General features: G+C 39.1%; 1 protein-coding gene across 2 annotated transcripts in view; it reads right to left on the reverse strand.

The window, feature by feature from the left end:
- LOC114643509 (sodium/hydrogen exchanger 9) overlaps nt 1-26,355 on the reverse strand; it is a 518,850-nt gene that overhangs the window by 250,878 nt on the left and 241,617 nt on the right. For both annotated transcript variants that reach the window (XM_051922914.1, XM_051922913.1), the window contains exons 10-12: nt 23,889-24,002; nt 19,079-19,190; nt 16,445-16,598 (exon numbers count right to left, since the gene is read on the reverse strand). In XM_051922914.1, coding sequence (XP_051778874.1) covers nt 16,445-16,598; nt 19,079-19,190; nt 23,889-24,002 — 380 coding nt within the window. The remainder of the gene's footprint in view (nt 1-16,444; nt 16,599-19,078; nt 19,191-23,888; nt 24,003-26,355) is intronic.

A 26,355-nucleotide genomic window follows, 5' to 3' on the forward strand; every position in this document is an offset into this window, starting at 1 on the left:
GATAAAAATCAGAGAATTTTACTTTATTCATTCATGAGTGATACTTTTTCCGAACCCTGCTGCTTAGACACGAATTGTACTGAGCCTTTTGGCCAATAATGCCGCCACCAAAAATGTGCCACCAGGGCCGACCGCCCCCTCTGCCCGCCCCTAGCTACACAACTGTCAGGAGGCATCCCGGAATGTCAGAAGGATACGACTCCAACTGCTAAAATCCATTACACAAATGTAAACCAAGTATAACTGACAAACTATCAATAAGTAGACAGACCAAATTTTCATAGTGCCAAAATGTGACAAATTAATCAAATGATCAAATATAGACCAGCCAATATTTTAGATGTGCATTGAATTGAAATGTAGGGAGGTGTGGGTTTCCCCCTTGGAGTTTAGTGCATGTTGTTAGATGTATATTAAATCAAAGGAGAGGAGGAGAGGTTAGGAGCATGCGCTGATAAAGTACATTGCCACACCCACCACATCACACGACAAACCAACTCAGGATCCAGATTAGGACCTGAGTGCAGCGATGCAATGGGTGACACCTCAGCACAGAGCCGGCCTTAGGGCGAAGCGACTGCTTCGGGCCCACAGCTGGAGGGGGCCCACTGCGCCCAAGGTTTTTTTTTTTTCCTGTGATGCGAAGGGCCCAATGGAGCAACAGACTCCAACCTCTATTACTAATTTTTTATATATATAATTCACGGGCAACATATTCCATCACCTAATTACTCCACGTGGACATCTCTACTCGGTACTGCAATCTTCATTACACGTCACTCAGGCCCGCGCGCCTGTTGCCGCCTCACGGCTCACCTGTGCCTCTGTCCTCAGTAGGCGGCCACTTACGCTTCAGTCTTCAGTCAGGGCCGCTCTGCCTCACTGCATTCTCGACAGAGCATAAAAGGGGCCCTTCTCTTCGTAAAGCCATCACTTTCCTTCATATCAATATATTTCTATTTTGTTAGAAAGAACGTCTTGTAGATAGTAGCTAGGCCTTGCCGAATTTCCACAGTTTGAAATTATTGTATTCCAAATGCCTTCAGGTCCACCGCCAAAGAAATATAAATCAGGTGCTCAAAAACGTAAAGAAAAAGCAGCGAAAATTGAATTCTTCGCTACCCAAAAACAAGCTTTAAAACCGAATAAAAATGTAAAAACAAAATAATGTGGATCTCATCTTCATAAAATAAAAAAAATATATAAAAAAACATAAAAAGCAAAAAAAAAAGTGCTTGGCCTAGCTATTTACCTCCACGTGCTGCCTGGTGGAAACAGCAAAAGCTGGCTAAAATGTAGCTTTATCTGTTAATGTATCATCACTAAAGACATTTATGCGGGCCCACTCCGACCTCCATCATTCATACCCTTCACTGAGGGCCTTGTACGACAGTCTGCGCTGACAGCCTGCGAATTTGACTCCTGTCAGTGTGTTACGGTTACGGTTGTCAGTGTCAAACGGAAATCGTCAAAAAGTGATGGTTGTAGATGCTGGGAAAATGCATTTCTGCAGCTCAGAATGTAGGAAATCGCTTGGCAGCGACTCCCTAGCTGCAGGGGCCCTCGGTATCAGTTTGCTTCGGGTCCGAAATTGTCTAGGGCCGGCTCTGCTCAGCACCACACTAATTCAGATGGAATGGAGCAGTGTGAGGTTTTTTATGGTGGCTAGAGGGCCAATTCTGCATCCAACCCCCAAGTTTTCCCTGCAGTTTGGAGGGCCTACATGCAGGGCTGGATGCAGATTAACATCATACCCAGGACGGAGCAATTACAGGTTAAGGGCCTTGAAGAGAGAGGGAAATTCAGGTTAGTCCCCCTTGATGTTGAATGCATGTTTATTAAATCACTAGCCTGTTTAAAATGGAACATTTGGTTATATTCTAATTATTAAGTGTGAAGCAAGCAAGAAAACAGTACTGTTCCAGACAAAAACAGGATGCCTGGTCACCCTAACAATAAACAATAAGGATTCTTTATAGTTTAAATAATATAGCAAAAATAATAAACAAAATGGGAGACAACACCAGAAACTTTTCTTAGTAATTGTTAACTACACGTGCAGTAGACATGGTGTTATAATTCTACCACTTGAGAAGAAAAACCATGGCATGCCGTACTTACCACCATTATTATATATGGAAGTTGAATTTGTTCAGAGGTTAGTTGAACACTTTGGTCAACCTCTTTACAAAGGAAAACTTACAAGTAAAGCAACTGAGACAATTGTTTAGAATCCTCCTTGTTTTGTGCATTTCCCAAGTCTCACCTTGCATGCTGTACATGTGCAGGGTTGTACGCAAGTTTCATTATTGCTTTGTGCCCTCCCCCACCATAACCTACCATAGACTCGTCAAAAATTTTGATATCTGGTTTTCGATGGATCTCGACGTTTTAGGGTCCCCTGATACCGAAAACATTGATAGCTTGATGTTGGGTGTGTGTCTCTGTGTGTGTGTGTCCCTGTTTCTTAATGACAGCATAGAGCTAAAACGGCTGAACAGAAATATACCAAACTGGAAACCTAAGCCTGTTATGAGATGATGTTGTGCTGATTAGTTTTCGTGCAAGAGAAAGAGGCATTCTAGAGGAACTTTCAAATACTGTAATTCTGCAATTACAGTAATCCCTCATTTATTGCGGGAGACAGGTTCCAAGGCCGACCGCGATAACTGAATTTCCGCAAAGTAGGGACACCATATTTATTTAATTATTTAACGTGTATTTGGACGTTTTTAAACTCTCCCTGTATTGTTTACAACCCACCCTTTACTCTATTAATAACAGGGACAACTGCTAAGCAATATGAAATCGGTAGATAAGTTTACACTTACTGTATAGCGAAGTACATGTAGCAGCTTGTAGGCGGTCATGACGTCGTCGACCTTGTTGCAAAGATTCCTAAAGCAGATTCCATCCAGACTACTGCCTTATCACGTCCACTTGCAACTCGTTTTGCGCCCTGGTTAAAGGACACTGCGGCCGTAGATCTTATATGCTTTTCCTCCTTTTTAAATAAAAAGAATCGTGGACTCATTGATGCTGTAATGGTGTAGCTGTTCCCTTCCTTCAACATATCCAAAACGTTTACCTTTTCTGCAATTATTTGCATCTTCTGTTGGCACTTGGACACGGCCCCTGAATCAGTAGCACGTTAATGCTGAATGAGTGAGATGAGACTTCCTGGTTAATGCAACACTCCGTCGCTGAGCCAATCAGCAGCACACAGGAACTTAACTGCGTGCTCTGATTGGGTAGCTTCTCAGCCATCCGCCAATAGCATCTCTTGTATGAAATCAACTGGGCAAACCAACTGAGATAGCAAGTACCAGAAGTAAAAAGACGCATTGTCCGCAGAAACCCGCGAAGCAGCGAAAAATCCGCGTTATATATTTAGATATGCTTACATATAAAATCCGCGAAGTCGTGAATCTGCGAAAAGTGAACCGCGAAGTAGCGAGGGATTACTGTAATTATGAATCCTTCTCATCAATTGCTATTGTAATGACCTACTTTATGATTAGAAAGATCAGCATCAGATTGTTAAATAATTACTGAAATGTTACAAAATAGTTCAGCTAATTTGGTTCCTAGAGCACAAAGCCTACTGACGCTCACATTCGATAAATACTAATAACTTAACTGAACATCCTCTTTTAGTAAACTAGGGGGCTCCGCCCCCTGCTTGCTTCGCTCACACACCCCCATGTTTGTTTTCCCGGGTATACAATTTAAAGAGATTGTTATTTAATGGGAATTGTTACATATGCATTACTTTTACTTTAAAAACTTTTGCAAAAACAATACTTGTCCTTTATTTCCGGCCCCATGCGTGGTTACATTTCTTTCTCGCCAGACGTATAATGCTGTTCGCGTTGTGAAGGGGGGGGAGGCTGAACGCATGCTAAGGATATGCTGTTGGATCATCTGTTGTCTTTTTGCTGCTTGCGATCTGCCTGTTCTGCTTGTCGCATATCACTGTTTTATGAGTTGGGAGCACATGATGCTTGTCTGCCAAATGCAATTCAACAACTGCTAGGTTAGATGTCTGTGGACTTGTTTTCTCACGTGACGTTGTAAAAACAATAATTGTCCTTTATTTCCTGTCCCGGGCGTGGGTAAATCTCTTTCTTGCAGGACGGATGACTTTGCTCGCGTTGTGTGTTGGGGGGGGTGCAGCTTCTGTCGCGCTGCCCTTCGATCATTTTAAAGCCTGTACAGCCGCTCTCCTTTTTGCCACTTCGTGATCATAAATATACACCTGACCGAATTGTGTTGTCTTTGAAATTAAACTTGTTGTTGCTTTAACTATTGTGGGACCACAGATTCTCATATCGTATATTCCATTATTGTGTAAATCTACATTTTGTGCATTGAATGATGCGAATGCGAAAAGACTTTGTTTTCTGCTCTTTGCCTTTTATTTCTGACCTCGCTTTGTCCTGCTATTTTTTCAATTACACCTGGTCCTGATGATTAATTTCCTTTTGTATGCGCTAATGCAATCTTTTAATCATCAACGTTTCATTTATAATGTATTGTTCTTTATACGCTTTATATGCACTGAGACACCTGTATCTGTGTGTGCTGCTTCCCTTTACACTACTGATTTTTTTTGCTGGCCGTGCTCTGATATTGCTTGTAAGTAGGGTGTGTCTTGCAAGAATCCCATGTTTTATATCCCCGTGATCTTTCGTTTTGCGGGTCTTTTATTTGTCTTCCGTGATCTTAACGTGAAGATCACGTATCGTCTCCTAGTCATTCCCTCCCACAGGATTTTTTTTTATAATACAGAGATATGTATACTGGGTTGAAGTTGTTAGAAACTCATTTAGTATAGGAAGTATACAGTAGATATGACAACTAAACACATTTTATGGAGGTAAAACACTCCTGGACATGATTATAAAGCCAGTTATATACCAAAGATGTTTTCAAAATTCTTTTTAGAAGATGTGTGTATGCTTTTGAATATGAACAAGCAACCAACTGTGGGATAATAAATCATAAAGATTGCAAGGGACATGCAGTGACAAGGATCCATTAAACTGGTGTGTTGTATAGAAGCCCCGCTGTTGTTTTGATATTCTTTTTAAAATAACTTTATTAGCCAAACTGTATCTAAATGCAATAAAGAAAACTGCTTTTGGCAGGCTACTCAAGGAATGAGAATTGTTCACACCAGTAACACGCAAAACAAAAGTACAATACAGAAATCCACCTATTAACCCATCTTTTTCTTGTTCTTCATAAAAGTGATTGTAAACAAATGGTTATTTTGCATCCATAGACACAAATCCCATTAATTATATGTCTCTCCATGCAATAAGAACCTACTGCCATGAGTTTTGGTGCTACTGGCGATATGTTAATGTAATTTTTCTGCCTCACATGCTGATCACCCCCAAAATTCACACATATGTCCACTGAAAGATAAGTAAGGGGTGGAGTGTGGGGTTGCAGGTGGACCCTTCTAAAAATGTACATATACAGCAAAAGTTTCAATAACCAATATGTAAACAACAATCAAAGAATTCAAATTGTACTGTAAAAAAGTATTTTGAAATGATAAAATTAAACAAAAAAATACAGGCCAGGTCTTTGGCAGTAACATGTATTAAAAGATATGTGCCCATATTCTACTGCATCATGCAGAGTGCAACAGAAACTTTACAGCGTAGGTTTAATTGATTATAAATAATAACAAAAAAGCATACTATATTGTTTTAATTTGTCAGCATTACCAGTCAATCTTTACTGTATATACCTCCCTGTACATGCTATTGATTACATCAGAAATTCAATACCTATGATATACTTCATTGGTAACTACATTTGTGATGCAATGAACATGTATTTGCTTCACAGATGGCTGTAGTACTAGGGTGTTGTACCGTGTTAGCCATTGTGAATGTAGTAAGAAGTCAAGCAAAATGACACCTTTTATTGGCTAACTAAAAAGATTACAATATGCAAGCTTTTGAGGCAACTCATTACACCTTGTTTGAAGAAGGGGCCTGAGTTGCCTTGAAAGCTTGCATATTGTAATTGATTTAGTTAGCCAATAAAAGGTGACATTTTGCTTGACTTCTCATTACATTCACAGATGTCAAAATGTAAGTATCAAATTTTTTGTAGTTTTTTACAATTTGAAGATGTTTAGTGCAAAATATAAGTTATCAAAACATTGAATACAGTATTATTGTAGGTATTCTGTTATAATGAAGGTGTTTTGGGCACTAAAAAGAAGTTCAAGTCAGTTTTTCTATCCAGGAAAATGTTGATGCCAGAACTTGAACTGATACAATCAGCATCTTGGGGAAATCATGATGATTCTGTACTGACGATTCTCAGACGTCATCATATATGATAAATACACCAAAAACTGTCATGGGAATTCATTGTACACGAATGTTCATATTGATAAATAATTAAAAGTTACAAGAAATGAAAATGCAAATCATATCTGTGTATATAATTACACTGAGAATTACACGGAGAATAAAACATGATGAGGGATAAAGACCATTGTAAATTAAATTGAGAAAGTTACAATTAACTATCGATAGGACAATGCAACCTAATGCAGGAGAGCACATAAGACCACAAGGTGAGTAGTATATGCATAATTATTTATAACTTTGATTATTCATTAAAATGTACTACAATTATTTGAGCCTGTTAATTCAAATAAAATAATAAATTGAATTCACTTCTAATTTTCTTAAAAAATGAGCAAACTAATAAATGCATTTACTTTAAAATTGAATAAATACATTGTTGAATACTGTTAAATTATTAACTACTTTTCCTAACATCTTTTAAAATCAAACTGAAATATTTAGGCTTCCCTTGTTTTGTGAAGCTAATTCGTTTTGAATTTCCATAAAGTGAGAGCATAATTACTATTAATTTAAATGGAAAACATGTTTAAGCATTTCCTGGACCATAAAGTGACCCCTATTTTGCTTAAATAACACCAGAATACAGGGAAATTTGACAGAATAAATTTACTAATAACAGTAGCAATCAAAATAAATTCTAGTAAGACATTTTCCTTTCATTAAATACTGGTTATTAAGGCTGTTTACCTGTGCTGTATTATTTTAAGTTTCACATTTAAAGAAATGGTCTCTCTGTCTTTCCTGGACTTTTCCAACAGCTTTTTGGTGCTGTGATGCTCAAGGAAGGCATACAGTATGAAGATAAGCTGACTGAAGTTAGCTATAAGAATGACTGAGACTGTGATTGCGGGTCACTAATATCCAACCACACTCCATTCTTCATTGATATACATATATATATACAGTATGTATATGTATTTTTCTGTTCTTTATTTCACATTATACAATTTCTGGTATGAGGAATTTCTTAGTTTTTGCATACCCCTTGGGGTCAGGGTGTAGGGTCAGCCATTGCAAAGTACTCCCGGAGCAATTGCAGGTTAAGGGCCTTGCTTAAGGGCCCAGCAGAGTAGGATCCCCTTTGGCAATAACAGGGATTTGACCCAGCAACCTTCTGGATACCAGTGCAGATCCTTAGCCTCAGAGCCACCACTGCATAGATGACTGGGTATTAATGCTAGCAATGTTTAAAAATTCTCCCAGACCTGGTCTTCGGAATTGTGACAATCAAACTTCTTTGTGGTTCGTAAGACAAAAAAGAAATTTGTCATTTGAAGGAAGTCTGTAATTTTAGATAAACTCTGACTGAATGAAACAGTTGATACTTGAGATCAAGAATATGTTAATTCTAAACTTTAAAAATTATTATTTAGCAAAAACCATCCATCCATCCATCCATCCATTTTCCAACCCGTTGAATCCGAACACAGGGTCACGGGGGTCTGCTGGAGCCAATCCCAGCCAACACAGGGCACAAGGCAGGAACCAATCCCGGGCAGGGTGCCAACCCACCGCAGGACACACACAAACACACCCACACACCAAGCACACACTAGGGCCAATTTAGAATCGCCAATCCACCTAACCTGCATGTCTTTGGACTGTGGGAGGAAACCGGAGTGCCCGGAGGAAACCCACGCAGACACGGGGAGAACATGCAAACTCCACGCAGGGAGGACCCGGGAAGCGAACCCGGGTCCCGAGGTCTCCCAACTGCGAGGCAGCAGCGCTACCCACTGCGCCACCGTGCCGCCCTAGCAAAAACCAACAGTGTGAAAATATAATGTTTTTACATAAATATGTAAGCAAGTAACACTGCATAATCATTACATTTACACCATCAATGATCAGACAGCTTGCAGAGAAGAGGTCTACCTGAGTCAGTGGTGGTAGGACAATTATCTCATTCTTATTATTAGCAAAACCAAGGAGTGGTCATAAACTTCAAGAAGCAGAAGGCAGAGCACATTGCCATGTACTTCGGAGAGGGTACCGTCAACAGGCCGAGCAGCTTTCAGTTTATTGCTGTCACCTTCACTGATGAAGTGAATTGGACACAAAACATTTTGACTCTAGACAAAAAGACTTACCAGCTCATCTACTTTCTCAGATGTCTAAGGGTAGCTCTCATTTCTCCATTTGTTCACAAGAACTTTTACAGGTGCACAGTGGAGTCCAAAGCTCTCAGTTTAACAGTCGACCTATGTTCCTACCCTCACCTATGGTCATGAGCTATGGGTAGTGACCGAAAGAACAAGATCGCGAATACAAGCGGCTGAAATGAGTTTCCTCCACAGGGTGTCTGGGCTCTCCCTTAAAGATAGGGTGAGAAGCTCAGTCATCCGGGAGGGGCTCAGAGTAGAGCTGCTGCTCCTCCGCATCGAGAGGAGTTAGATGAGGTGGCTCGGGCATCTGATCAGGATGTCTCCTGGACGCCTCCCTGGTGAGGTGTTCCGGGCACGTCCAACCGGGAGGAGGCCCCAAGGAAGACACAGGACACGCTGGAGGGACTATGTCTCCCGGCTGGCCTGGGAACACCTCGGGATTCTCCCGGAAGAGCTAGAAGAAGTGGCCGAGGAGAGGGAAGTCTGGGTATCTCTGCTCAAGCTGCTGCCCCCATGACCCGACCTCGGATAAGTGCAAGAGGATGGATGGATGGATGGAGTGGAGTCCATATTTACTGGGTACATCACATCTTGCTATGGTACCTGTTCTGTTCAGCCATTCTGCACAGCTACTTTTCTCATTTCTTCCATCTGGTAAATTGCACAGAACTACTGCCGATCACATCATTTACTGAACAGCCAATTATTACTAGAAATATTGTTTGGATGCATGTATGCTATAGTCTATCCCAACAAGCACCGAGTACAAGATAGGAACAATCCCAAGTCAGGGCAATAGCCCACTGCAAGTGAACACACATCAGGGCCAATTTAAAATCACCAATCCAACTAATGTGTAGGTCTTTGAACTGTGGGAGGAAGCTGGAGCACCCAGAGGGAACCCATGCAAACTTGGTGAGAACATGCAAACTCCATGCATAGAACAACCAGGACTTAAGCACTAGTCTTCTTGATAAAAGGAAGGAGTGCTACCACAGCACAATATTATTAATACATTGTCCATATTATTTGCAGGAGATATGTAAGTACAGGTAGTATGGTGAAGTGGTTAAGGCTTTGGACTTCACATTCTGTGGTTATGGGTGCTGATCTCACTACTGATACTGTGTGACCAAGACCAAGTCACTTGACCTACCTGTGCTCCAATTGTAAAAACCAAAAGAAATGTAACCAATTATATCATAAATGTTGTCACTTTGGATAAAGGTGTCATCCAAAAATGTAAGTGCAAGTAAAAATGTAATTGTACAGTACTATGTACACATGACAATAAACTTGAACTTGATGATCTACCCCAGCAGATAATGCAGGTACAGTATTTCCTCACTTAACAAGAACAATATTTAATGATCTTCATTTTATCATTCTCTTAATTATCTCACCTTATTTCTTCTTCTTTATTATTCTTAAAAATTGCTCATTCACTGACTGCTTACACTTCAAGGGGTTATGTTGGGATGCTCTAGGAATGCTACACCATAGCAGAAATTCACTAAGTTATTACATAGTTTATAGAAGGCACATTAAATGCCACTATAGGATCCATCACAAACCCGGCGCTAAAGAAAAGAGAGATAGATATGAACTGCAGCGATTCCAAGGGCTTGTTTCAGCCCCTTATGACTAAACCTGTGCCTATCAGCTCTTAATACCACAGTACTGGAAAAGAGAAGAAAGAAGCCTAAATTAGTATAAAAAGAGAACAAAGCTCAAAAAGGGTTTGTGCAAAAGCAAAAACGAAAGAAGTCAATATTAAGCAAAAAGAGAAGGTACAAGACAGCAGGTGAAACAAAACATAACACAATAAAAAATGAATAAAACAAATGTGGAAATATGTGCAGCTATACAGTAGTAGTTGATTAACATAACAGCATAACAACAAAGAATAGAAATAAAATGTTTGTGAAAACATACATCATCACATATTAAGCAAACACTGGAATGGGAAAGTGTGCTTTGAAATAGATTGTAGTGATTAATGCATAATGAGAATAAAACTGCTAACATATACAAAAATTTCAATTTTTATTCTTCTGCCAAATTTCAAAAGATAAAAGAAGCTAAAAGGTGCTTCAAAGAAGACTTTAGTGTTAGATTTTGTTATATTTTTCTACCTTTGTCTGTGCTGTGTGTATTGAATTTTAGAAATTGGTTTCTCTGTGTACTGACCTCCACTCTCCCTTCCAACTCCTTTAGTATTTTCATTTCCCAGTCCATTTTTCTAAAATCCTACAGGACACTCCTTTACTAATTGTCTCCTTAACACACCGAAATGAGAGACATACACACTTTAAGTTTACCACCTCATTCCTACTGTATTTGTTAACTTTATACCAGTGTTCCCAGAAGGAGGTGTTTCATCTCTCAGGGCACTGTGGATATCATTGAGAGGAGTCGCAGCGCATGGCTCAATGGCAACTCTGGTCTTTACCGGGAACTGAGAGGGATGGCTGCGAGGGCTCTGAGGGCAGATAATGAGGTGTTTGTTAGAGGAATCTGTGAGCAAGTGACACACCATCTGTGGTCTAGTGACCCACGTCCTGCTTACAGAGGAATCGAAGCATTACGCACATCTGAATCTGTTCCTAGGAGAGTCGCAGTCAGGGCAGCTGATGGAAAGGTCCTTACAGATGACACTGCAGTTGTGACCTGCTGGGCTGGCTACTTTGAGCAGTTGTTCAAAGCTGATCCTCCGGCTAGGACGTTGGATATCTCTGGGTCCACGGTTCTTGAGGCTGATCCTCCAATTAGCTGTGAACCACCCAATCTCACTGAGAGTGCACTGGTGGTGAACCAGCTATCCGGGGTGAACTTCTCCAGGCTGGTGGTAAGGCTGTCCTCCTGGCATTGCAAGCAATCTTCCATTTGGGAGACTGGCATCATCCCAACTAACTGGAAAATGGGACTTGTCGTCCCTATCTGGAAAGGGAAGGGTGATCGCCTGGATTGCAGCAACTACAGGGGGATAACACTGCTCTCGGTGCCGGGTAAGGTCCTTGCTAGGGTCGTCCTCAATAGGATCCGTGATCACTTGCTCACCTATCAGCAACCGGAACAGTCTAGTTTAATGCCAAAGAAGTCTACCATCGCCCGCATCCTGGCACTGAGGGTTCTCATGGAGCGTAAATGCGAATATCGACAGAGTTTCATGGCAGCCTTTGTCGATTTTCGCAAAGCGTTCGACTCAGTTGATCAAGCTGCCCTGTGGGACATCCTGAGGATTCGCGGGATCCCCTTGAGGCTGCTGGATATCATGGCCAGCCTGTACACTGGTACTGTGAGTGCTGTGCAGAGAGGAGGCAGGACCTCTGCGTTTTTCCCAGTTGATTCTGGGGTTCGTCAGGGGTGTGTTCTGGCTCCTACTCTGTTCAATGCTTGTATGGACTGGGTGTTGGGCAAGGTCGTGGGGTCCAGCGGCTGTGGGGCATCTGTTGGTGAAGAAAGGTTCACGGATCTTGACTTTGCTGACGATGCTGTGATCTTCACGTAGTCAATGGAGGCTCTGATCGGGGTGCTCGAGAGACTGAGCGAGGAGTCTGAGTGTCTGGGCTTGTGAGTGTCCTGGATAAAAACCAAGATCCAGGCCTTTAATGACTTCTTAGGCACAGCCATCAGCAGTGTGTCTGTTTGCGGAGAAAATGTTGACCTTGTTGAGAGGTTTACTTACCTGGGCACTGACATTCATGTCATGGTGACTCTTCCTATGAAGTCAGTAGATGGATTGGGAGAGCATGGGGGTTCATGACGTCGCTTGAAAGGGTTGTGTGCTGCTCCCGACGAAGGTCCAAGTCTTTAGAGTCCTGGTGCTTCCTGTCTTGCTATATAGTTGTGAGACATGGATGCTATCCAGTGACCTGAGATGAAGACTGGACTCCTTTAGTACTGTGTCTCTCCGGAAAATCCTTGGGTACCATTGGTTTGACTTTGTGTCGAATGAGCGGTTGCTCATGGAGTCCCGAATGAGGCACATTACCTGCATTGGGAGGGAGCGTCAGTTACAGCACTACGGCCATGTGGCACGTTTCCCCAAGGATGATCCAGCTCGTAAGATCCTCATTGTTGGGGACCCAAGTAGCTGGACCAGACCAAGGGGTCACCCACGTAACACCTGGCTGCAGCAGATAGAGGGTCATTTCTGGAGGGTGGGACTGGACCACGTGTCTGCCTGGGGGGTTACCAACCGGGATTCCGAGTTGTTTCGTTGTGTAGTGGGTGCAGCAACGCACTGTACAAGTGCATGCTCCCCAACTTGACTTGACTAGTGTGATTTATTTATGTAGTTTCTGCAACAGGACACAACGGTCTAAACTCGAGACTTTAACAACACTAAGCATAAAAGAGTGAGATTAGAGATTCAATCCATCAAAAGGAGAATCTGTTGCTTGTAGTGGTAGTATGAATAAAATCTTCAAACACTGGTGTAGCATTATCATTAATTTTATACGACGGCCATGTGTATGTTTATAAGGCCACAATCTACACTTTTCCAAAGGGACACTTTAAGCAGGATAATGCTCTATGTCATGGAGTATGCATCACTCCTGAATGGCTGCTCTAGCGGTGACTTCAGTTAACTTTAATCGCTCCAACTTAGCGCCTTTTGGCTTATGTGAAATGAAAAAGTTAACAGTATGAACGTTTGATCAAAAAATCTGAAGTAACCCAGTAATTTGTTGAGGCGGTGTGGAGCAAGATTTTTTCAGATGGTGGATCTATGTGTTGAAGAACCGTCTTTTCTGGAAGCAAAAGAGAGGTCTTACCCAATACTGTCATGATTGCCTCAAGCTATTAATAAAGAGGGACAACATAATACAGCATAGTTCTATGAGTAATGAGAATGTTTTGTTTTGTGGCAATTCAGGAGAGTGCAATTCACTGAGGCCTAAGAAATCAGTATCAGGACTAAGGAAGTTTAAAGCTCAAACAAAACTTTTTTAACCCGAAAAGACACCATAGATATTAATTTTCTCAAGCTGACATTATGTCTTTCCTTTATAAAAAAAGTTCAGATACTATAAATCACAAGGCTCACAAGGTGGCAGCAGTTTGGAAAGGAAATGAAATCATATAAAAAGGAAAAGTATAAACCAGTCAAGATAAACTACTGGAAGACTAAGAATCTAGAAACCAAGGTAAGTGTACTAAATCACGATGCTGACCTTTTATACCATTCTGGAAATGTCACACTTCGCACATTCCCAGCCATCTTGCCTAACAACAGCAAGCAACCATCAAAACAACTGATTCAAGATGGTGTCAAATTCTGAAATCAATGCATTACAGTGAGAAAGAAATAACCTCTAAACCAACCCGAGCAAAGTTTCAATTAATTTTTGAGGTCAAGGAAAACTTATAAAAAAATAAAAGAACAAAAGGTCATGACAGATGACAAAACCACTGTTCTTCTCTGGGGAATTCCTCTAAATAAAATCTCAAAACAAGGCCCCCTAAGAAGTTGAGGAGCAGGCCCTCAAAATGGGTAATTGGTTAATTTACTATCAAGTTCCCAAAGCTGCCCAACAAGAGGAAGGGCCGCTGTCAACATTCAGCCTGTATAATAAAAAAGGCATATGGACAATCTTTTTAAAATAAAGGAAGGCTCAGAAGCAATTGCCTCCACAAAATAGGTAATCCAATGGCAAATAAGTCCCAAAAATAGAAATCTAGAGAGAGGTCAAAAAACAGAGCACAGAGCTCAAAAATCCAATAATGTAATCTAAAACACAGCAATAATAAGAGAGAACTCATCAACACCCAGCACATACAATGTACTGCAAGGGACTATATGATCCCTCAGCCTTTATAGGACTGAGGACAGTCCCTTGATGGTGATGGACAGGTGGCTCTGTGTCTTGGGGAACCATTAACAAAATACAATGAACATGAGGGAATGAACACATAGTAATTAAAAAGAAAATAAAATTAATAAAAAACATGAAAGAATGCAGTTAACAAACATCAATGACAATATTAGCATAAATAAGAGTCACAACATGACCACAAAAGGCCTAAAACTGGATTTGAACAATCCTGGCTAAAACATAACAACCACACCTCTTTTACATTTGATACCTATAAGTGCTGTATGTAAGTTCATTCTGCAGTCACACACAGTGTCATCTGAAATATTGGAAGGTCACCATTCAAATGGCAAAAGAAAAACAAACAAAAATTAAATCAAAACTAAAAGAAGGTTACTTGTAGTTTTTTAATTGTGACAGGTACTAGATATAATGCCTAATATAGTGGTCCCTAAGTGTATACAGTAAAACCTTGGATTGCGAGTAACTTGGTCTGCGAGTGTTTTGCAAGACGAGCTAAAATGTTTAATAAATAGTAACTTGATAAACGAGTGAGGTCTTGCAATACGAGTAGTACATATACACTTTGTCTGCTAAGCGTCATGTGATCACAACTGAGCTCATGGTTCTTCTTTCTCTCTCGATGCGGGATTGTGGGTAATCGTCTCCCATTCTCGGTCTCAGTCGGCGTGCCTTACTCATATAATCACCATCCATACAAGTGTATACTGTTTACTATAGCATTGTGACCACGTGTGTGTTGCAATGTGAGTCTCGTCTCCCTCACACCAGCCACGATTTCTTTCAAATGTAAAGTGCAGGTTAATTTGTTTTATGTATTTTTACTTTATATTTTGTATTAATCATTTTTATATGAATAGTTTTGGGTTGTGGAACGAATCATCTGAGTTTCCATTATTTCTTACGGAGAAATTCGCTTTGATATATGAGTGCTTTGGATTGCAAGCATGAATCCGGAACGAATTATGCTCGCAATCCAAGGTTCCACTGTATGTATATTTTAATAAGGCGCTATATAGCGCCCGACCCGGCACAGACTTACGCAGAGGCACGTGTAAAATAAACAGTCTTTTTATTTTTCTTCAGCTGGAGGGCACGTCTTCCCCGTAATCCCTCCAGCCACAACACAGTCCCACAAGCACTAATACAACACAAAACAACTCTTTTCTCTCCACCTTGGCACCACCACTCCTCCCAGGCAACCTCATCCTCTTCCTCCCGATTCTGGCTCCTGAGTGGTGGATGCTGACCCTTTTTATAGCCCACCCGGCTAACTGCACTTCCGGGTGGGGCAGCAGAGATGTCCAGGTGGGTTCCTGGCTCCATGCAGCACCCCCTGGTGGCCACCCTAGCTCCCCACAGGGTTGTGGAGAACTCCATCTCCCAGGAAACCCTGTGGGAAACTGAGGCACCATCATCAGCCAGGAAGGCTGCCACCAAGCGTCCCGGGAGAGGTAGTGAGATGTCCATAGCTGCTCCCCGGAACATATACAGAAGGGGCGTCCCGGCCGGACATGGGACCCGGCCCCCTGTCACAATATGTACAGTGTGTAAGTAGACTCTATATATCTATCAATTAGGCTCACTTGGCCTTGTACATGCAACCATCAAAACAACTGATTCAAGATGGTGTCAAATTCTGAAATCAATGCATTACAGTGAGAAAGAAATAACCTCTAAACCAACCCAAGCAAAGTTTCAATTAATTTTTGAGGTCAAGGAAAACTTATAAAAAATAAAGATAATTCTAAAAATAATTCTTCACGCTTGCTCTTAAAATGTATAATTTAAAGAGGTAGTGCCAAAATATCACCCAAAGCAAGAGGCATTTTGTGGCAGCAAAAACCACACCAAACTAATCAAATCGCCCATGTCATTAAATGCCCTAAACATCACCACCACCTGCATATCTTTTTCAATCTATACCATACAGGCTGGTGAAGACAATCATGAATGATTTTGTATGGTTTGAACCAGCAGACAATTTTTGAGCATTTTCACAGTATAATGCTGTTCTAAGTCAGTTCTCAATGGAATGAATGGCTGCCTACCTGGCACATACCAAACATAACACTGATAAAGTAAAATGACTAACCTGATGTGCAGCCATGTCAGCATAGATGTGGTACCTCCACCCAAGACCCAGACCGTGAGAAACACAATGAGCAGGGTTGTGGTAAGCATCATCTGCTTGGCTTGAGTCCCAGTGTCCCGGATGGCCAATGCAAAAGCTATGGCACCACGAAGACCTTTAAAAAGTTAATCCACGAAAAAGGAGACATGACAAAGAATTAGTATTAAGCTAGTGAGACCTTTTTCACTGTTGTGATTTTGAGCTTAAACTTTGATTTCATACTTCAGATCTTGCCTTTAAAAATATTATCATTATAAATCATGTGGTAGCAGGCAAATTATCTATTCATAAATACATCATGTAGCAAAATATGTGATGTAGGCAAAAAAAAAAGGTTTTTAGATTTAACTGAAAATAGAATTCTATAGGAAATTCTGTCACATCTATGCAAAAGTATTGGCATGCAAAAGTATTCAATACCTTTAATTTGTACATAAATTTATCCGTTTAGTGTTTTTAGTTTGAACTCTTAAGATGTAACAATACATTTCCAAAGTCAAAATAAATTATACCATTTTCTGTGGATATTTAACTGAAGAAGAATAACTCCAAAGTAATTAGATTAAGTATTCAAGCCCTACACATACTTTGTCGAGATCCCTTTTTCTGCAATAACAGCCTTAATTCTTTTGGGGTAAGTACATGCCAATTTTGCACATTGTTCAGGAGTGATTCCTACCCATTCTTCGCAGCAGAATTTATAGAGTTTATAGGTTGGTCAGATGGCAGTCCTGGACAGCAGTTTTCGAATAATGCCACAGATTCTCAATAGGGTTAAGATTAGGGCTTTAACTTGGCCATTCCAAAACATTTACCTTTCTGTTTTTGATCCATTCCAGTATTTGGCTGTATGCTTGAGATCATTGTCATGTTGAAAAGATAAATCTTCTCCTGAACTGTAGGTTCATACCAGACTGGAACAAGGTCTTCTGCAATGAGGTATTTGTGTCCATTCATTATCCCTTCAATTCTGACAAGATTTCTAGTCCCAGCACATGAAAAACAACCCCATAGCATGATGCTGCCACCACTATATTTCACCGTCATAGGTATGCTGTTTTTTGAGGCATGGACAGTGTTAGTTTTATGCCAAGCATACCTCTTTGAAGTCTGGCCAAAAACTTATATTTTGGTCTCATCAGACCATAAAACCTTCTCTCACATCTTAACTGAGTCTTTCTCGTGCTCTGTAGCAAATTTCATATGTGCTTCTATGTGGAACTTCTTAAGGAATGGCTTCTTTCTTGCTACCCTCCTGTAAAGTCCTGTTTTATGGAGAGCTCTTGAAATTGTGGACCCATGCACCTTTACTCCCATTTCAGCCAAAGAACACTGCAGACGTCTGAGAGAGATGGTTGGATTTTTAGGAGCCTCTCTCACCAGTCGACGTCTTGCTCTGATGTTTAGTTTTGTGGGACAGACTGTTCTAGTAAGAGTGTGGGTATTGTGATGAACCTTCCACTTTCTGGTAATGGATCCAACAGTGCTTAGAGGGACATTCAAACTCTTCGATATTTATTGTAGCCATTTCCTGCCTTATACATTTCAATGGCTTTGCTTACATCAACAGAATGCTCCTTTGTCTTCATTTTTGCATGATTGTCCAACAAAAGTTATAGCCCTTACAAAGGTGTTTTTTGTGTCCAGACAGATATAAATGACTCACAAGTAGTACCTAATTATGTTTAATTATGGTCAATTGACTGTCACCTTTGTGCCATTTGTGATTCATTTGTGTAAACCTGGAGCTTCCAAAGCACAGAGAGTTAAATACTTATGCAAACAATAACTTTGGAGTTTTCTTCTTTAGTTAAATATCTACAGAAAATGGTTTATTTATACTATGGGAATGTATTGTTACAGCGTAAGAGTTCACATTAAAAATACTGAATTGATAAATATGTGTACAAATCTTTTCCCATGCAGAAAGTTACGATGACTTTCAAGGGGTTTGAATACTTTTGCACACCAATGTATTTTCTTATTTATTTGTCAATGAAATGAGTGATGTGTTTATGTTCCAGAGTCTGATTTTGGTAATATGTTTGTCTTTTTTCCCCTAACAAGTTCAGGGAACTTGATGTAGTTACAGGTGCAAAGGTAGCAATCAAAAACTAAAGAAGCAAAACAAATTCATGAAAAAATAAAGCATAACACAATATATATGAATGCTGTGCATCTTTAGTTATCTTTAATTATATTCACTGAACAACATTTTACTACTATTAGCTTGGACAGATTAAAGATTCAAAGAAAAGTTAGCAGTTATTTAAGCTAACATTCAGGTGATTGTTAGGAAACATTTTTATCATGCCATTGTCATGAGTAGATTATAGTCCTGAAATTCTGTTATTCAGAACACTGACCACGCTTTTGAATTTAAGTATATTAGAGGGATGATTATGGCAGTTGTGTGGAAATAATAAAAACAGCAACACTTATAATATCTATTGGTGTAAAAAATTATTAGCATCATTATGATACCATAGTGGTAAGGAGATGATGAATGAAAGTATACAACATGTCCAGTATCTATTATAAATGAGACAGACAGCTAAATAAGATCAACTTCATATAAGAATAAATGTACCATACCTGAAAACATCATCATGTGCTGAAAATTCCAGGGAATCTTGTTCTTTCTGCCAAGGTTCAGTAGGAAAGACAGGGGATATATATTGCATGCTCTAGCTACAAAGATAGCTATCTGTTGAAATTAAGACGCTAAGGATGCAAGCAAATATTGTTATTGCACTGTTGGGAACAAATAGATGGTGACTTTATTAACAATTAAGGTCACAAAAATGACAACAGGATGCAGCTCCATGGTGATTTTGGAAAGGAACAGTGCTAATTATAAGGTTTCATGTATTTGTATTTTTTAAACAGGACAAATAAAAGCAAAGCAAATAATGCAGTGATCTGATAAGCATTGAAATGGCCATTAAGCTATTCAAGCAGATTCTTATTTCTAATCTAATCTGATATTTCCTGTCATTACAGCACATATTCAGAATGCAGATAAATACTTTTTTATTATATTAATGAAAGGTGTTTGTTTATCACATGGAGTGCATTTCCTAGGAAAGGCACACTATTGCATTATGAATATTTTCTTAGAATATTGGACCATCTATTTACCTGCTTATTAGCTAAGAAACAGAAATAAATATTTCAGTATAGCATATGTGCTTTATCCTTCTTTATATTTGCACTGCCTATATATGCCAATGCTTTCAATTTTTACATTTTCTTTGTAAAGACTCCCGTGACCCTGTGTTAGGATATAGCGGGTTGGAGAATAACTGACTGACTGGTATATAAAAATAAATATTGACTGTTTACAACTGCCTTAAAATAACATTGATCTGTGTTGCACTAGTTTTGAAAAAGTTGTCTTGTGTAGGTATATTAGCTAGGAAATGGGCTGTAAAACATAAGAATCAGGGTTGAGTTCTTGCCTCTTGCACACTGCCTCTTAACTTTCCAGTAAAAAAAACTTTCCAGAAAAACACTTTGAAATTCTGTACACCAAAGAAAATGAAATTGCCCTGTGATGGACTGGAACCTCATTCCAGTGTTGGTACCTGCCTTCTACCCAGTGCTTCTGGAATAATAATAATAATTATTATTTGCATTTATATAGCGCTTTATAAGCACCAGTACCCTGTAATGTTTAAATTCAGAGGGCTCAGGAAATGGGCAGCTGGGCTATGCAAAAGAGAAGACTTTGCCTTTCACTTCATGCTGGCTGGTTTTTCTATTGCAGCTGAAATGACACAGTACAAATACTGAGTACAGCATTGTTGGTTTTAATGACATCAAAGGTTTAGACATGACAACTATGTGTTCGCTGACTTAGCTAGTAGTTAAATAACTTCAGTGTGGTTTGACAATGGGATAGTCTAAATTGACCCAATCTGAGGTAATCCTAAAATGGACTAGTGCTTTATATTTACATAGGTCAGCACACAAGTCAGTACTGGGTTAAGAGGCTTTAAAAATGAATGGATTTACTTGCATCATCATATCATAGGTATTGGTAAGAGTTTTTTTCCACCCTTGTGCAAAAATGTGAGATTAACAATAAAAACAGCAAAACATTAACAGAAGAACATCCATCCAATGTAAAAACTGTTTATCCAATGTCACACACGTATGAGTCAAAGGCAACCAACAGGCTCAAAAGATGGTAATTTCATGTCAAACCAAGGGGTGGCAGTGTGTACTAACCCATTCTCTCTTTCTTCTGTAGACCCCCCAAGGGAAATCCCACGTTAGCCTGTCAACATCACTTCCAGAAAATGAAATCACTTCTGGCTCCAGCCCCAATGACATCACTTCCTCAGACACATATGTAAAACATGGCATCTTGTTCCCATAAGTTCAATTCTGTCTTGAACTTAGTCTGTAAAGACATTCTGATTGTTGATTTTTGCTTTTGTTTCAAGTATACAGAGTGGCTATCCCAAACCTTTTTCTTTCTGTCTCCCTGTTATTTTTTCACACTAGTTTAGGGTAACAGGGAGCTGCTGCCTAAAGGGACAACACTGTTTGCAAGACGGGAACATTATTCCATTGCAGTGCACATTCAATGCCCACAGTAATATCACTCATATTGGGAAAAATTAATAGTCAGCAATTAACCTAACTTGTATATCTTTGGAATGTGAGTGGAAAATCACATCCCAATAAAAACTCATGCAAACACCTTGAAAATGTGCTAAATCCTCACAAGTTAAAAGAGGCAAAGAGTAATGAAAATAATATATAATTAAGCCTGGTCATCCACCAAATGTTTGTGTACGACATCCAGCTAACCGTGTGGGCCCCTTTACTAAAATGATTTTAAGGAGATCCCTGTCATTTACATCTGTTAATCAAGTGGAATGGCCATTGCACAGTACTACATAAACTTCAGCCTAACTGGTCCACTGAATAGTTAGGTTTTTGCAATATGAATCACACATTTTATCCATAATAAGTTTCAATCAGCTTTGTGCTACTCCAACAAAAATCTGCCTTTGCTCAATTAAACCACCAACCTGTTGCTTCTTTTGTGCTGCTTGCCACTAATTCCATACTGTGTGTTTTAGCTCAGAATTTAATGTACGTCATACTATAATATTTCACATTCCTTTTCAAACTGTTTTATGAAGGTAGCACAATCTAAAATGGGGCCTGATCATTGGATGAATATGTAGTTAGAAGATGGATTTAAAAAATCAATTAGAGGGAACACTCTGACTCTGAAGCTTATACTGGAAATATAAGGCTGCCTTAAGTGCAAGCTTCAATCTGCCATCACTAAAATATGCTTTTTTTCTGCAATGCATTAACACTGATGCGGTTTTGATCATACCACTCTGTCCATAATGCTATTCTAGGCTTTAGTGCTGAGACAAAGTAGGAAGTGAATGGCATGCATTCATTAAGAGTTTAAGAACACTGCACTGGATCCATCTATCCATTGTGATGTGTACTTAGCACAGTACGTAGAGATGACTCATATCACACTATACCTCTAACTAAATAGCTTTTTAGTATACCTTAAGAATATCAGACATTTGCAAAGTTTTACTTGTTAACCTCTTCCTCCCTACAGCCAATGAATCATGCAGAGTTGTGTTTTGTTTGAATAGCACACAAAAAAATACTTTTTTTAAGGCAAGATAAATGGATAGCCTATCATTATGAGCAGCTTTTCAAATGATCATGCACTTGTTCCTTAAAGACTGGGGGCATCCCTCAGTCTCTGTCACACTATAACACAAAAGTGCAGGTGAGTTAAGTGACAATACACAGTCTGACAGTAGGACTGCTGCTCCAATTTGGTAATCTCCCAATCACACCTTACTCTGGAGGTGGAATTTCATGGCCTTGGCCATATGTCATTTAGAATCGACTTTAAAATACTGCTTATGGTTTACAAAGCCTTAAATAATCTCGTTCCATACTATATTTCAGAATGTCTTTCACCTTATACTCCAAATCGTAACCTTAGATCTTCAAATGAGTGTCTGCTTATAATTCAAAGAGCTAAACTTAAAAGAAGTGGTGAGGCAGCCTTCTGCTGTTATGCACCTAAAATCTGGAATAGTTTAACAATAGAAATTTGCCAGGCTAATAGAGTACAACATTTTAAAAAACTGCTAAAAACACATTATTTTAACATGGCTTTCTCATAGCTTCATTTTAGCTTAATCCTGATATTCTGTATATGCATTTAATTATCATTATCATTCATGGTGGCTCCAAAACCCCTACTTTCTCTGCTGTTCTTTCTCCAGTTTTCTGTTGTGGCGATCTTCTCCACCACGACCCAATCTAAGCACCATGCTGTCCCTACATTGATGGATTAAAGGCCAGAGGTCCACATGACCATCATCATCAAGATCTTCAATGTGAAGACTCAAAACTATGAGGACTGATTGAGGTCATTTATGTTAGGTAGAATGCCTAGAGGGGGCTGGGCGGTCTTGTGGCCTGGAACTCCTGCAGATTTTATTTTTTTCCTCCAGCTGTCTGGAGTTTTTTTTTTTGTTTTGTTTTTTCTGTCCTCCCCGGCCATTGGACTTTACTTTTATTCTATGTTAATTAGTATTGCCTAATTTTATTTTTTAATATATTTTGTCTTTTTTTCTTTCTTTATCCTGTAAAGCACTTTGAGCAACATCATTTGTATGAAAATGTCCTATATAAAAAAATATTGTTGTTGTTGTTGTAGGCCAAGCTGGTTTCCAAGCCATGAAAGGAGATGTATGAATGACAGAGAACTTTATGGATTAATTATGACAGTCTCATCATTAGACCACCATATGGTAACACTGCAATTCTGGACACTAGTGTGGTCACTACCGTGATATGGGATGCGCGAAAAGGGATGAGGTTGGGTGGTCATTTGGCATACTTCAATGAAAAAAAAACAAAAAAACAAAACAAAAGATACCCAAGGTTTTCTTTCTCCAAGAGAACTGCTAAGATGAGCTTTCGTTTTCCTATTTTTACTGTATGCGAATTGCCTTCCAACAACAGAATTTGAATTTTTTTTTAATAATTAGCACCCTTGGGGTTTACAGTCAAAATAATAGAAAACTGAACACTTTGTTATTGTGCATTTAAATGGGTATGTGTGCTGATAGATGTACTGTAACTATTGCATGATTTTACAATTTTTGTGAGCTAGCAGGTGTATATTTTGCATGACCACACATGCTACATGGTTTTACTGCTTTATATCTGTATATCTGCATAAGCATTTAAAACAGAGCAGATTCAAACTGAGCTAGAATAACAACGCCATTGAGAAGCGCCTGTGCTGGAAGTTGGAGTGTGCACATATGGGAGAGACAAAAGCTTTTTGGCTTTCGGCATAGATTTTGTTAAACAATCTGTGAAAGGATACAAAAGCGCCAGTGATGAAGAGGGCATTGAAGATGTGGTTCTGAAATGTGAACAGCGCAAGGCCCATGTAACAAAAGATGAAGTTCTCCGCAAGGAAATTCATGAAGTGGAACAGCTGCAAAAAAAGAAAAGAGAAAAAACATGCAGACTTTCACACGAATGGCACTTCAGAGTGGCTTCTTTTAAAGCCGTCTCAAAAAATAAATTGGTGATGTAGGGCAACTGTAAACAAGAAACAGTATGGAACATCTTGGAGCAAACTTTTACAGTTGTTCAAAACACACTAAGGTTTTGGCTAAATTAACCAGATTTAACAAACTGCTGCCATGATTTAATAATTAATATAACATATATAAACTAAAGTCAAGAAGAGGTAAACATCAGATTTTATGGAAATGACACTGTAGCACTGCCCACAATTAAACAGTATAAGGAATGAGGAAACCGCTTTCAAGTTCACTCTGAGTCTGCAAGCCTACTGGATGGAGTGTGAATGCTTTATGTGCACTCATGCAAGTTTCTTCCAGGAACTCCATATAAATGTACTCAGGTTATGTGATGAACTTAAACTTCCCAGGAGCACATTAAAAGAACACAATCACATGAGATCAATTAAAGGTGTCAGTTCCAAAATCTAAGTTCTTTAAAATACTATACATTGATTAAATATACCGTATATTTAGTTTGACACTCAATGCTGCCTGGAAAATCTCTTCTACCCTGAACTGGATTAAGCAGAAAATTCCTAATATAAATTGTAAAAAAGAAATGACAAAACATAACAGTCTGTCTATGGATAGCTGGCACTACATACGTTTTAACACAAAAATGCACTGTCACTTCATTCCAACTGGGCTATAATTTTTATGCATTAGTGGAATTTCACAAACTTTTCAATTCTTTAAATGTAACACAGTCACTTCTGAGCAATGGAATGCAACTCAAAATGCTCAGAAATTAAGTTAGCCATTGTGATGTTATCATGGTGTCTTGTAATATCACAGTAGACTGAAAAACAAAATACAATAAAAAACAAAGTGAAAATGTGTTCAGTTAGCAGTTTTGTTTAACCAAGGGCAGATTAAAGTAAAATAAATAAAATAATAACATTTAAAAAAATCATTCTAGGGGTAACTAGTGAAAAGGGCGGCAAAACAAAAGAAACAACTTTAAACAGTGTTAATGACCCTAACAGGAATTAACACTAACCTGATGAAAAAGCTAATATCAGAGGCCTTATAATAGATCCCCATGGACTAAACTAGTGACGCATGATTACCACATAATTAATAATTAACAGTTCTTGCCATTGATATTAAGACGTGCAGGTTAAATGATCTGGTGATGCTAAATTGACTCTGCAATGGATTGGTGGCCTGTTCCAGGAATTATACCTGCGATAGGCTCCAATTGCCCTTCAACCCTACCCTGGATAAGTGGGTTAGGAAGATGGATGGATTTTATAATGTGTTTATTCATTTGATTAATTATACTACATGATATACAATTTTGTGGTGCCAGCTTTATACGCTTTATTCTTTATAGATACAGTACAGTAGAATCTCCATTTACCAGGGAACTTATTAAAATTGTTAATGTGAACTTGTTAAATGCTGGATTAGTTGAACAATAAAAAATGTAATGTATAAAATAATGTTTCTTTTTTACTATTTTACAATAAAGATACAGCACACTTGTCAAAATTATTTGTCACCATTGTTGCAATACAGCAAATTGCTGATCTGCAAATAATTATGAAATAAAATTTAAGTATAAAATAAATAATTTTTTTTTCCCAAAATAAACATAACACCACCACCATTCCCCATTCACAAGTGTAAAATAAGAGAAAATAATAAATATGGGAATGTAAAATTGGTGTATACTATATTAAGAAAACAAAAGTTGCATGTGTATGTAAAATCAAAGCAGATAATATAATCTTAAGAGAGAGTAATGTAAGATTAAAAAATTAATGGAAACACAACCTGATAATTGTACTATACAGTATCACAAATGTACACCTGGGGCTCACTTTCCTGGCTCTGCCAAGGTAACTGCTACCACTTTGGGTCGAGAGGGGGCATCTTATTTTCCACCCACAGCTCAGAGAAGCCATCAAATGAGTGCAACTGACCCAGCCATAAAGCCCAGAGCTGACCCCACACATTTCAGACAGGGCTCTATAAAACCAGACAGTTGCAGAACGATGGCGTCTGTTATGAGGTAGTTCTAACTTATTTTTAATGGGCAGAAAACACTGTTTTTTTGTTTTTGTTAGAGCCATGCTGAGTCTTACTTCATTAGGCTTTATGAAACAAGGACACGCTGTTGGAGCCCCAACATTTCAAAGTGACGCGGCAAGACTGTCCTCCAGTAACAAGAGGGTATGTAAAAATCATTAAATGAAATAATATATAGCCAAAACTCAAGAATATTTAAATGGTGACACACTGTTACATGCTGCT

This window comes from Erpetoichthys calabaricus, chromosome 2 (assembly GCF_900747795.2).
Source record: "Erpetoichthys calabaricus chromosome 2, fErpCal1.3, whole genome shotgun sequence".
Lineage (NCBI taxonomy): Eukaryota > Metazoa > Chordata > Cladistia > Polypteriformes > Polypteridae > Erpetoichthys > Erpetoichthys calabaricus.